The 13,234-nt window shown below is 49.7% G+C and overlaps 1 protein-coding gene across 3 annotated transcripts in view; it reads left to right on the top strand.

Annotated features, from left to right (window-relative positions):
* GPSM1 (G protein signaling modulator 1) overlaps nt 1-13,234 on the top strand; it is a 71,652-nt gene that overhangs the window by 23,168 nt on the left and 35,250 nt on the right. For all 3 annotated transcript variants that reach the window (XM_062590655.1, XM_062590654.1, XM_062590653.1), the window contains exons 5-9: nt 1,367-1,490; nt 2,680-2,795; nt 3,123-3,278; nt 5,203-5,311; nt 8,220-8,346. In XM_062590655.1, the coding sequence (XP_062446639.1) occupies nt 1,367-1,490; nt 2,680-2,795; nt 3,123-3,278; nt 5,203-5,311; nt 8,220-8,346 (632 nt within the window). The remainder of the gene's footprint in view (nt 1-1,366; nt 1,491-2,679; nt 2,796-3,122; nt 3,279-5,202; nt 5,312-8,219; nt 8,347-13,234) is intronic.

The raw sequence follows: 13,234 nt of genomic DNA, 5'->3' as shown, positions 1-13,234 counted from the left end.
GAGCAGCATCTTTAAGAATCACCACTGACTGTCGTGAGTCTGAGCTTCCATGTGTATAGACTCTGCATGTCTCTAAATTCTGCTTTCCTTATTCCCCTGCCAGGTACAATGAATGTATAAAACAGGATAATGCTGGAGATCTGGGAGTAGTTGTAGAAAATAGATAGGGCAGCTATAAATCCCCTGGTCTGGACCTTAATATTTTGATAGATTAAGCTAGTGTACTTGATTTTGCAACTTAGGTTAGCAGCCTGTGCATGCTGTTTCTGCTCTTCAGCTGGCCAGCTGAGGCTTGTTGCAAGTGGTGCAGCTTGCATGCTTTCACATGTGCAGTGGTATTCTGTATTGGTGCAAATGTATGGGGGTTGAAATAAGACCCAGGTGCTTTGCAGACTGATACATACTCACCTGCTTGGAGGCACAGGGCAGTTTGGTAGTTTGCTACTCTGGGAGGAGCAGCTGTGTGAGGACAGGCAGAGATACAGAAATTTTATGCTTTGCAGAAGCAAAGCTGGGCCTCAGTCTTGTCTCTGGGGTCAAAGCTGTATGCTGCTGCCTATTTTTGCCTTCTTGTTTTATCAAGAATGATGTTTTGCATGTTGCAATGAATAAGGAATATTCCCTGGAGGGGTTCAGGTGTGACAGCAAACTCTGTTCGAGGAGCACAAGAAAGGGACTGCAAGCTTTTAAAAATTAGAACTAAAATTCCCCCTGGTATTATCCTGATAAAATTCAGTGTAGATCGAAGTGCAATCTGTGCAATTAAGGTCAACAGTCTGCTCCTGCTTTTAGCTATTTTTGGAAGTAAAACTAACTCCTGTAGTCCCTGCTGCTCTCTGCTGGCTATATTGAGAATAGATCCGTGTGTGTTGCTGCTGGGGCCGCTGGGAGCTCTGTGCTTGCTTGTGTGCGCTGTATGTGCAAAGGGGACAGAGAGGAGTAGGACGCCCGGTGGACACAGCCCTGGCTTACCAGTGTGGATCTTACTCCTGTTGCCAATTTTGTCCCTGTCCTGCTGGGGGAAGCTCTGTTCTCATGCTTCTTGTACCCACCTCTGCACTGTAGAGACTGTTTCTTATTTAATATGGGGACACGACTGGGAGTGCGAGCGCTTGTGTGGATTGCCTGAGGCTGAGCGCGCAGCAGTGACTTGCACTACTCACTCGATACAAGCTCCCAGAGCTCTTCAGAATGCACAGATCACCAGGCTGCTCTGCCATGGGGTGCCTGAGCCTGGAGAAGTTGGGCAGGGGCAATACCTTCTCTAGGGTTAGCTCCCTTTTCCTCAGGGCGCGAGTCCTTGCTGTGTCCCCTATGGCGAGTGTTGGCTGTGTGTAACCTGAGGTACTGCTCTGCTTCCTTTCAGGAGGAACCTGTCTCTGGTGAAAGAGCTGGGGGACAGAGCTGCCCAGGGCCGTGCTTATGGCAACCTTGGCAACACCCAGTACCTACTTGGCAACTTCAGTGAAGCTATAGCCTTCCACAAGGAGGTAAGAAATGGCCATGACACTTTTCTGGGGGCCAGGGATTGAGGGAACAGCCTTTCTTCCCAGAGTATCCCAGTGAATACAGGGAGAAGTGTGTCCTGAGCTGCTGTTCTCCCTCCTGGCTGAACATCAGGGTCTGGTCCTGCTGTGCTAACTCATGCTGAGCAACACCGTACCCCATTCCCCCTCAGCACCTAATGACTGGCTTGAGGAAAGGGTACTGTTGGCTTGGAAATACAAAGGAGATTTCCAAGGGCAAATTTGCAACTGAACCTAGCAAGGCTCTTCTGCTCTTAATTTGTGTCAGTATAAATTTTAATAAATGCAAACCATGAATTTAATTAAGCTGCTGAAAGAGCTGCCAAGCAGGAATAAATGTTGTTTGCAGAACATAATAAGCTTCTATAAAGCTTTACAGAGGGGTGAGGTGACACAGTCCCTGCTCACACTCAAATACAATTCAGTTTCCAGTTCAGAGTCTAGTTCAGTTCCTGGATGGTGGAGAGTGCTCAGCACCTTGGAAATTCAGGTCCTTTCATAGCTTTTCTGATTTTTGAATGTGAAAAGGTCTGGGGGACAGCAGCCAGCAGTGCTTTGGGAGGAGGAGTTTGAAGAGGATAGGAAAACTCTGCCCTGACTCTGTAGTAGGAACAAGTGCTTCAAAGCTGAGGGTGAGAGGTGGAGTGTGGGGAGCTGGTTGCAGGAGAGGCAGGACTGAGGGATGCAGGCAGGGTCCAGGGAGCAGCTACAGTGCAGATGGTGAGATGAAGCGTGCACATGTGCACGTTTACTCTGTGCCACAGCACAGTGAGATGTGACAGACATCCGTGTTCCTGGGTGCTACAGTCCATCAACCTCATCCACTCACTGCCTAGCTTGAAGCTCTTCATTCTCCAATTCCTTCAGCTACTGAAGTATGTGTGTAACTCCTTATGCACGTTAAGTTAAGCAGATGCCCACTAACCAGGCGGGAGTGGGAGTTAAAGGAGGCTGTAACTTCCACTTTTCCAAAGGTTCTACCCGATGCTGAATTGAAAGAGATTTCCTGTGGCATCCAGCTCTGATAGGCATGTGTACCACTACCTTCCTGGATGAGAGTTTTGCAAAACCAGAGAATAATCTTCTGGAAAACTTCCTGTTTAACAGAAACCTGCCAGTGGCTGGCCTATGCTCACTGATCTGTCTGTTGCAGCGCCTTGCTATTGCTAAGGAGTTTGGGGACAAGGCTGCTGAGCGGAGAGCGTACAGCAACCTGGGCAATGCGCACATCTTCCTCGGGAGGTTTGACATCTCTGCTGAGTACTACAAGTAAGTGCTGGCTGTTAAGGCAGGCTCAGGGCAGGTGTTCCCTGGAAATCCTGACCTATTGCAGTAATGCATAGGCTTGGGGGGATTGGTGGCAAATGGCGCACAATGGCGAGGTTAAGGACAAGCAGGTCTCACTATCCTGCAGCAGAGAACTGGCATTTGGGTAATACTGTCACCTGCCCAGCAGTCTGCAGCATGTGAGAGGCATTGTCATCAACCGATGCCACACTGAAGTAGTGACTTTTTCCTGCCACGTTGCATAGGTGTCCTGCAATTACTAGGTCTCTTCATTTGTTCCTCCTTTCTTTCTACCTTTCTCCCTACCAGGAAAACTCTCCAACTCTCCAGACAACTCAAAGACCAAGCAGTAGAAGCCCAGGCTTGCTACAGTCTTGGAAACACATATACACTGCTTCAAGACTATGAAAGAGCAATTGAGTACCATCTAAAACACCTGGTGATAGCACAGGAGCTGGGAGACAGGTAAGGGAGATCTCAGGAGATGCAGTTTGCACTCTGGCTCAAAGCACTAGCCCTTCCTTGTTGGTTTATTTTTCTCTACGGCTGGGGATGAAGAACTGTGATTTGTGTTCTCAGAGTGTTCAGAAATCTCTCAGAACCTGGGTAGTAGTGCAATCATTTGATAATAAAGCAACATGATTAAGATCTTTATCATGTCACTCAAGCTTTTTTTCACAGAGATCATGCCCTTTAAGCTGTGCAAGTGTGGGTTGAATTAGATTCCTGGTAAGAGGTACTTCAAGAAAACCATTGTTTTCAATGCTTTCCCTTCAGCTACTGCTATTTTCTCCCAGTGGGACCCTCTGAAGCTCCTCACATTCACAGTAATTACCTATTCCTTAGAAACCATGCCGACAGCACAGGTATACCAGCTTGTCTTCATTGCTCTGAGATAGTGCTGGAAGCTTCCACACTGAAACAAGCAGTGGTGGGGAGGCAATATGTTTTGCTTGGCTTCATTCATTCTCCTTCATTAGGAGGCTTGGCCTCAGTCTTCTCGGGAGGTAGTTCCTTTCTCCTGGATACTCTCCCTGTTGTCCTGGAGTCTCCCTGCAGCTTAAGTGACTTTGCAGCAGCCTTGTTCAGTCTTACTGTTAATGACTCTTTGGGAAGCTGTATCCTCCACTAGATGGAGCATAGACATTAAAATGGGAGTTGTGTGGTACTATGCAGGCAGTATCTGCTCAGGGAGGGTGTAATCCCACCCAAGGGTGAATCATGCTGTGGGGGTGCAGGCCTGTGGGCTCCTGCATTTCTGGGAACACACCCCATGAGCAGAAGGTATTGAACAGGATGACAAGAAAAATGTTGAAATGCTGATCAACCCGCCTAAACCTCTGAAAAGGGAGTTGCAGTCATGCTGAACCTCCCCTTGCGCCCCCATGTGCTTTTTTTATCCCATCACCCCCCACATCTGCTCGTTTGCAGAGCTGAGCACATTCTGCTGAGCAGGGTGGCTCTACCTGCTTGTAGAAAGAGGTGCCAATAGCTACTCCAGGGGAACCCTGGGTCTAGTGCAGCTGGGGGTGAGGGCTGCCTGGGGTGGCAGGGTCTCGTGTTCACCTGCTTCCTCTAGCCTCTGAATATAAGAGGCTGCACCCTGGAGCTTTGTGGAAGTAGGACAGTGTTTGCTCAGCTACTGTGTGCAGTTTCAGTTTGTGCACACATCCTGGGTGATGCGGTCCTGGCATTTAGCAGGAGAGTGTTGCAAGCCTGCAATGTTTTCTCCTTGTCACATTCTTGCTAATTTAGCTCTGGGCTGTTGTTGAACAGCAGGGCTGAATGTTACATGCCCTGTTGCTGGGGGCACCCATGAGCCTGTGCCTGTGGTGGGAACAGCTGTTTTCCTTCTGTGGACCCTCAGTGGGAGGGTGCTGAACATCTGGCTCTGTTTGAAGATGATCTTACTGAATTGGTTCCACTGGCCAGTGACATCCCTTGCTTGTTTTCTGCTGTTTTGCCCCAGGATGAGGTGAAGGCTTCAAGGGCAGATGCAGGCTGAAGCTGAAAAGGTGTATTGTGAATATCTGGAGAGAAATCTTTGCTGTGCAAGGTGGAGGCTGGAGATAAGTTCTGGCTCCTGCTCTCAAGCTAGTGCTCACAAATGGAACCAAACCATTTGGACTGTTGCTAGACTGCTTAGCTTCTTGTCACTTTGGGTAGAGACCCATTTCTGAGGCTGTTGCTCATCTCCTGATCTTATTGGCCTCAGCAGAATAAGAGCTTGAGAAGTAAAGTGCATTTCATTTCCCTATGTAGAACCTTTCTGTAGGTGAAAGCTTAGCTAGGAGACCTGACTCACTGCTGTCAAGAGGGAGGCCCTGAAAGGGCTGCTGTGCGGTGTCTTGTCTAGCATTTCTGTGTTTGACAATTTCCTGTTTTGCAGGGTGGGAGAAGGAAGAGCCTGCTGGAGTCTTGGAAATGCCTATGTCTCCCTGGGAAGCCATGAACAAGCCCTGCACTTTGCAAGGAAACATCTTGAAATCTCCCAAGAGGTAAGAGAAACTGTTTCAGATTAGAGGGAACTGGTCCTTCAGACTTTTCTTATGCCAGTAAGATATGTTGATGTAGTTCTTTAGCTGTTAATGCTCTTGAAAGCATGTCCATGTGTTGTTTCAATGCTGTCTCTAGGAACCACAGGCTTCCACCAAACTGTGGCTGCAGTATTTGCTGTGCATTGCTGTTGACTGATATTCCTGGGTGAGAAAAGACCTGGGGCCAGTTTTCTAGTGTGCTGGCCAAGCTGTTCTGCGCCCAGCTGTGTGTAGGAGCTCAGATACCTGCTGATGTCCAGTCCTTTAGTAAGCTCCCCTTCCTCTGAGAACAAGGCTGTGAGGTCGTGGCTGAGATCAATCTGGCGATTCTAACTCTGATCTGGCCTGGTTTGCTAGCGAGTGAAGTACCTGCAAAAAGCAATGCCAACTTCTGCCCTGTGGCTGCTGACTTGAGTGAACTTGCTGTGTTTTGGCACAGTGTGTACATGTGGCAGGTTATTTCCTTTCAGTGGAGCAGGGGTTCCTGCAGTGATGTGGTAAATTCTAGCATTATCCCAATACAATTGATTACCGATGACGGTATGAGCATAGCCTCAAGCTAACCCTGTGTTGGTGCAGCACCATTGGGGAAGCTGTTAGTGCAGCTGTGTAAATGTCCAGATTTGCTTGCCCAGCTAGCTGCAGCTTTCCTGATATAAAAACATGAGGCATTTTCGGGTGGCTCAGAAATACAAGAAAGCAAGAACGGCATTGTTTGCTCTTTCCAGTGTGTTACGAGGAAAGTGGCCATGGCCTCTTTAGTGTTCCCTAGATGAAGAAATTGCCCTTTTGAAGACCTAATTGAAATCATCATGTGCAAGTGCTTTGCGTGTTCTTCTGCCTGTCTATTAGACTGGCTAAATTCCGGAGTAGGACTGACATACCAGCCTAATTATGCACTTAATTATACTTATCAGACATGCAGAAGGAATACTGTTCTTTGGCACTGTACGTTTTAGGACAAATTAACTTCAGCTTAAGTCTTCTAGGAGCATTGTAGCAGGGGAGCGATTACTCAGAGCCAGATGGCAGCTGGCTGTGTGCAGCGTGGATGAGAGCTGACGGGAAGAGGGGAGCAGCAGTGGCCCTGGTGACTTCCAGGGGTGGAGGGGAAGCCTTGGGGGGCTTGCAGTGCTGTTCTTGTCCTGGGATGATGGCTGTGATTGTGGGGCATGTCAGGAGAAGGATACTCATGGCAGGTGGCTAAAATTCGCCCATGCTGTTAATTTTGGAGCAGTGCAGGGGCTGTGCCCGTTTGTTGGGAGGACCTGCATTAGCATCTAGTGATTCTGTTAAAGCTGATGTTTTAACCTTGAAGAAAGTTAGCTACTTCCACTGTTGTAGCTTAATCCTTCATAGTCAGTGGAGAGCATGCACCAGCATTTTGCCCAGGAAAACTTAAGCTAAACCTTTGCACACTAATCTTTACCTCTCCTATTGCCCTCCACCACTAACATAAATCTGATGGTGACATTTGAATCTAAAATGAGATCTGCCAGGAGCAACTACACCAGAAGCTGCTGCAGGTTTGATCAGAGGTTACTGCAGAATTTCTTTGGAAACAGCTGGATTAAAGGATGTATACCTAAAAATCTTGGTGTCTATCCCAGCTCTCAGACACTGCTCAGGAGGCCTTTCCCATCCCTGCATGTGGCAGGGTGCTTTTGGGAAATGGAGATAGCTGAGCTGAAGGCAGAAAATGTAGGGTTCTGCTACAGTGTGTGTTAGGCGTCCTCGTTGTTCTCCTGCCAGTTGTTATCTGGTGTTAATGGGGCCTTAGAGAACCTGGAATGAGTGGAAATCAGGGAAGCATTTAACAGAGCGCATCAAGGACTGTAAGACCTAACCAGAACATGGTAATTTCTCTGGAGATGGTGTCAGCACCAAATCTCTTGTAATTGGCAGGGGATTTATGGCTGGTAAGCTGTTTGATCTGGCTCCCTTTAGTGGTGCTTGGGGCTTTGTCATAAATAATATGAGGATTTACGATTTTGTTCTAGAATGGCTTATACTGCAGAGTCTATCTCAAAGGACCACAAAAGAGCTGTTGCAAGGCATTTAATAAGGAGTCAGCTACTCCAAGGAAACAGCAAAGGTCTTTCTCTGTCACAGAGGCTGTTATTTCTCTAAAGACGAGAGGCTGCTTCTGAGTGACCTCTCTGTGCTCTCTGGTGACATGTGGCACAGTAATTTTCATACTTGATTAACCTTTGAGGAGCCTGCAGCAGTGTGTCATGTGACTCCTCATGTTAGGTAGCAGGTGCCACTGAAAAGATCTCTTCCTGAAGGTCTAACATAGTGGGAGATGGGAGTTTGGAAACAATTCAGAAGAGAAGAATAGGAACTTGGATTGTGTCTCAAATTCGTTATCGAACGAGCCACAAGTAGGACAGAAATTCTCAAATTAGCATCTCATGATGTCCCTAATTCTTTTCCTTCCCTCCTCCTGCCTTCCTAGCAGGTGAAACCTGCAGGGTTGATTTAGAAGGGCATTATCCAGTGTGGCATTGCTTGAGTATGTCGTCTTTTTTGGAGCCCTGTGTGGGTAGATCACTAGGAACAACTCAAAGCTCTGTGGATCTGAGCCAGGAGAGAAGGGGGTTTGGAGTATCCAAGCTGTGAATGTGACACTGCCCATGTGGCCGGTAGCTGCGCGCCTGCCTGGTGCTCGGCAGCCACGGAAATGCTTGAGGAAGAGGGCTGAGAGCATCAGGGCTCTCTGCCAACCCGTATATGACTGACTGCAGGACAAACCAAATATAAACATGGGTGGTTTTGTCCTGACTTGGGGCTGGCAATCTTTGTTAGGGGCTGTTTGCTTAGCACACGTTGCCTTTTAAACAGCAGCCTTTTGTTTTTTACTCTGTAGATTGGGGACAGGAATGGTGAGCTGACAGCGCAGGCGAACATGGCCCAGCTCAGGTCGGCTCTTGGCCTGGGCCCTGGGGATGAGGACGGCACTGTGGCCCACCGTTATTCTGGCTACGAAGCGCAAGGTGAGTCCTCAGCACTGAAGGGCTTATAAAAGGTGTGGGGAGGCGCATGGGAAGCGGGAGGTGTTTGCAAGTGTCTGGGAAGGAAGTATGAGTGCTGGAGCAAGATGAGGCTATTAAGAACCTTTAACGGAAAGGCAGACTGCAAGGCATTTGCAAGAAGAACACGAAGATGAGCTTTTTGTGGCACGTTCTTATAGTGAAGTCCTGTGGCCCAGTCCTCCCCTGTCTTTCTGCAGCAGGATTGTTTCTGTGTAGGGCTGGTGTGAAATGCTTCCCCCAACAAGCAGCATGTGGGCAGGTTCTGATTCTCCTTTCCTGCTCTGTGCTTTCCATAAGCTGCAAAAACAGGGAAGGAGCCTGCCCTGGAAAGAGCACAGAGTAGGTTAACAGAACTAATCTGCATTGGGAATGAAATTCCTTGTGCTAAGCAGCAAAAACTTTTTCTCTTTAAAGCTCTGCAGTCCCCTTTTTACTGTTTTGACTGATAGAGCAAGCTTTCAAAAGGTGTCTGGCAGGGATTTTTGGATGCTTCAGTTCTGAGTAGTATCCGAGGAAAGAGCCTACAGCACTTGCTGTGAAGGCAAGTTGTGAGCATCAACATGCTGGGTGCTGCCTCACCCCTTGAGCCCTTACAGTGATGCTCAAGTTAGAAACAAAGATGTTACAAGACTTGGTCACAGCAGGCAAATTGGCATTCGTCACTGCCCTGGGTCGCTGTGCCTCTGCTCCCTGGGAGCGCGCAGCTGAGTCCCCGCCGGGCTGACGCCTCGCTGGCTTGCGGACCGTCTGGAACTGCCCGCTGCCGAAGCTTGTGGGTGCCTGGCATGGGGCACTTCCAGCTGGCTGCTCTGTAGCTGTGTACAGGCTTGTTAATTCACACAAATGAAATAGCATCCCAGGAGGTGCTTACTGATTAAATATGACCTTGTTCACACTGCCTCAGAAAATGTCTGTGTTCTTTTTCCTGTTGGTAACACTGGCTTAGAGATTGTGCTTTGGGATGCAGAAAGGCTGGCTGAGAGTGTTTGCTCTGCTTATTGATCTTGAAGGTGTAGCCTGCTATGGCAATGCTAAAGCTTTTCCAGGGAAGTCAAGCTGTGGCCGAGGGAGCTGGCATGCCCTGCCATGCCCCATCAGGAGCCGCGGTGGGAGCTGAACAGAGCTTCCTCAAAGGCTGTGCAGGGCATAACAGCTATGCCAGCCTCTTTTCCCAAGTCAGCTTCATCTTTGTAACTACTGATGAATTTATTAGCTAGGGCCTGACACTGATTTCTGACACCTCATTACTTGCTTCCTTTGGCAAATGATTTTTTTCTGCATGGGGGACAAGGAGCTAACCTTGCTGCTGTTCTTGGAACAGTGAAGTGTGGTGGAAGGGTGATGTGGATGCCAGCCCTCAGGCAGGGGAGTGGAGGGGTATGGGATGAGTACACTGAGGACAACATGGACCAGACACTGCTGCGTGCAGACACACATGTTTGACTAGATATGTGTGCATATTGTGTGGAAGAGCTGCAGCGGGGAGGAGCTGGCCCAGATTTATCTGCCCCATGGTTCTGGGAGAGGGGCTCTGCCATATGGTATAACTGGGAGTGCACAGCCTTTTAGCTGGAAAAAAATTAAGAAAGGGAGCACAGGAGTCTCTGCTTTTGTAGTCTGGGCTCAAACACAGCCTACTGTGGACTGTGAGGCATCATGCACTCAGCTGAGAGCCTCACTGAGTGAGGCTTGGGGAGCTCTTGGCACGTGAAGGTTAGGGCTTAAGGCATGTGGGCAGATGTGTTCAGTCACTGGATGTAGCAAAGATGGATGAGGCAGGAGAAGGCAGGGCCCATGGGCTCTTTCCTGCTCTTTGATCCAGATGTGCTGTGCCATGCTAACATCTGGACCTTGCGTTTTTTTTTCTCTCCTCTGGCAAAGCCAAAGATGCCCTGCTGGAGGGAGGGAAAGGGCTGAGCTGCGCTAATTAAAGGCTGCTCAGCAGAGGCTTTTGGAGATTACAGCAACCTCATTCATCTGTGGTGCTGTTGCTCGGGTGCCTAAGGTAGGGGCTGTTGTAAACACAAGGACAAAATGTCCTCTGAGGGGAAAACAGCAGTCGGTGGGCTCATGGGGCAGGGCAGGTCCCCTTTGCAGAGCGGGGCTTTCCCAGCTGGTGGGATGTGCAGCTCCTTGCCATGTCCCGGGAGCCTGCTGGGGGTAAAAAAAAAAAAAAAAAAAAAAAAAAACAAAAAAAACAGCTGCTGCTCTTGGTGACGGAGACCTTCCTGATCTACGGCAAGACAGGTGAAAAGGGCATGGGGTATGTCCCCAGCAGCAGAGTGGGAAGCAGCAAGCAGTGCTTTGAAGAGGTTTACCAGTGGGTACTCAAGGGGTTGCTAACTTGACTCATGTCTTCTGGCAGCAGCTTTCTGAAAATATCTCATGATTTTGTCAGTCGAGGTCAAAGCCTGGGCACAGCCTCTCAGTGGCTTTGCCCTTGTGCTTTGTTTTGTAGGAGAGTACCATACAGTTGGCCAGATCTGTTTTTGTAGTAGTTGCAGCTCTGTTTAGTGCAGAAAGTTGCATTTTGGTGCTTTGTGAAGCTGGAACCAGACTAGAAAGCAGTGGTGCTCCAGCCTGGAGGCATCTGTGTTTCAGGGCCATGGCTGTACAGCAGCTCCCACCTGAGGAAGCGAGTGTCACAGTGCTTGGACATGTGCAGGCTTTGACTTGTGCATCCCAGAGTAGGAAGGTGCCATCCTTGTTGCCTAGAGATTTGGGGAGAAGAGTCTAGTGCTCCTGGTTTCTTCCCAGCTTTTAGTCTGACGTCAGCTCTGTGGTCCTGAACCTCTCTGGAGGACAAGAGGCTACTAATGCTCTCTGAGCCCTTGAGGAGAAGGAGACTTGTTTAATGGCTGCAAGGCAGCTTGGTACCCTCCTGTGCATCCATGAAATGACTAGAAGAAGCATAATTATTTGTTATTAATAGCAGCAATTTACAGCAAGAGGAACATCTGTGTCTGTAATGGGAGGCAGGTGAGATGGAGCTGTGATTCAAGCTAACTTCTGAACTAGTCTTGATGCCAAATAAACCTCTTGGAGAGGAGAGCTTTCACGTTCCTCTGTCCCTTCAGGTTATTTTTCCTGCTTAAGCTGATAAAATGGCTGATAGGGCAGGCACATTATTGAATACATTACTGCACCTACTTGAAAGTAAAGCTTTGTACCAAAATCCAGTTGTGGGAAAATCTATTTAGCTGAAGAACCCTGAACCAGACCCCCAAACTGATGCCCTTTCCTGGTTATTTGCTTTGAAGTCCTGGCCCTTGCTTTTGGTGGCAGAGGTGGGGGAGGAGGGACTGTCTGATGTTTCCTCTGCTGTTTCGGCTCCTCTTGCTGAGCTCTTCATGAGCTAATTAATATTCTGAGAGCAACTGGATGTCAGAAGGCAAAGCTGGAAGCTGGGACAGAGGGGCAGCACTGGAAAAGTCTTGTGAAAGCAACGACCTTGTCAAGAAATGCAAACACAGAGAACTTAAAGCAACAAACTAAAGGAAGAGGGAAAGTAGCTTAAACACGAAACGAATAAAACGGGCAGTATCTGCTCCTCCAGAGCCATGGCTGCCCGGGCTCTCGGGACGGGTTAGCTCAGGTCTCCCGCATGCACTGAACGGCGCAGCCTTGCAGCATTCCTCTCCTCAATTCCTCCTTGTCTGCTCTCCCGCTGGAGGCTGGCAGGGCCGGGACGGCGGCCAGCTGGGCGGGGAGCGCAGGGAAGGGGCCCGCTGGCCGCCAAAGGGGTGGAGGCGCTGGGTGCGAGGCAGTGCAGCCCTGGCCGTCCTGCACAGCGGCGTCTTCAGCGCCTCTCCCAAGGGAAAGCTGACCCGGGACTGCTGCTCTTCTGTCAGCGGTGTGTGGGCCTCGGCTGTCTCTGCTAGGAGTCATCTAACAGCAGCCAGGTGTAGGTGGGGCAGGGATGCAGGTGGCCCAGGAGGCCTTGGCACAGGGATGCTGTCAGTGCTGTAGGCTGCTTCCTGGTGTGGTCTCCTCGCTGTCTGCACCACGCAGACACCGCTGCCCCGCGGTGCTGCAGTGAGCTCTGAGGGCTGGAAGGGATGAAGCCCTGAGCCTGGCTTCCTCTGCTCTGCTTGTCCTCAGCTGCAAAAGGGTAGGCACAAGGCTACTCTACTTCCTCGTGTTTTGCTGGTGTTCAGGAGGCCCTGTGCTGGCACCGCAGCCCTGCTCAGGCTTGTGCCTTCCAGTGGGGAAGAGGTGGGCAGCTGTGCCGGGCCATGCATGAACGCCCTCTCCTGCCTGGAGAGCAACCAGCTCTGCGTGGTGCTGAGTGTGGGTCTGTTTGTGTCCTCAGTGCAGTATTGAGCTTGTCTCCTTTACAGGAATCTTTGAATCCTTGGGTCAATTAGGAGTAGAAGAAATCTGCTTTCATGTTTCCTAGCCTGTTTGTTTATTTGCTTGTTTTAAATATCTTTGAAGTATCTAAGAAGTGTTTAGGGCTGCTGAGATACTCCCTTGGCCAGCCCTCTATTGATGCAAAGCAGCAACACTGCTAACCCTCGCCAGCCTGTGCCTCCGGCGGCGAGGCTGCGCAGGGAGGGACATTCCTCCTCCGCGGTTCGCCCACCCGCCTGCGACCGACTGCGCTGGGTGGCAGCCGGGAGACGCGGCTGTCTGAGCCCAGCTCCGCTCTGACAGCGGGCAGCGCTGCTCGCTGGGGCTGCAGTGTCTGAGCATGGAGAAGGCTCAGCTTCGGGATGCAGAATGCTCTGTCTGAGGACAGGCATATCCTGGGGTTATCCTTGCAATGGCACGGCTCAGGGGGCCTGAGGATTTTTGAAAGCTTTTGAGCATTTGGGGAGGAAGCATAGAAACACTGCTGGTGTTTTGA

The sequence above is a fragment of the Rhea pennata genome, chromosome 18 (assembly GCF_028389875.1).
Source record: "Rhea pennata isolate bPtePen1 chromosome 18, bPtePen1.pri, whole genome shotgun sequence".
NCBI classification, from domain to species: domain Eukaryota; kingdom Metazoa; phylum Chordata; class Aves; order Rheiformes; family Rheidae; genus Rhea; species Rhea pennata.
This window is presented reverse-complemented; position numbering and strand designations above follow the sequence as displayed.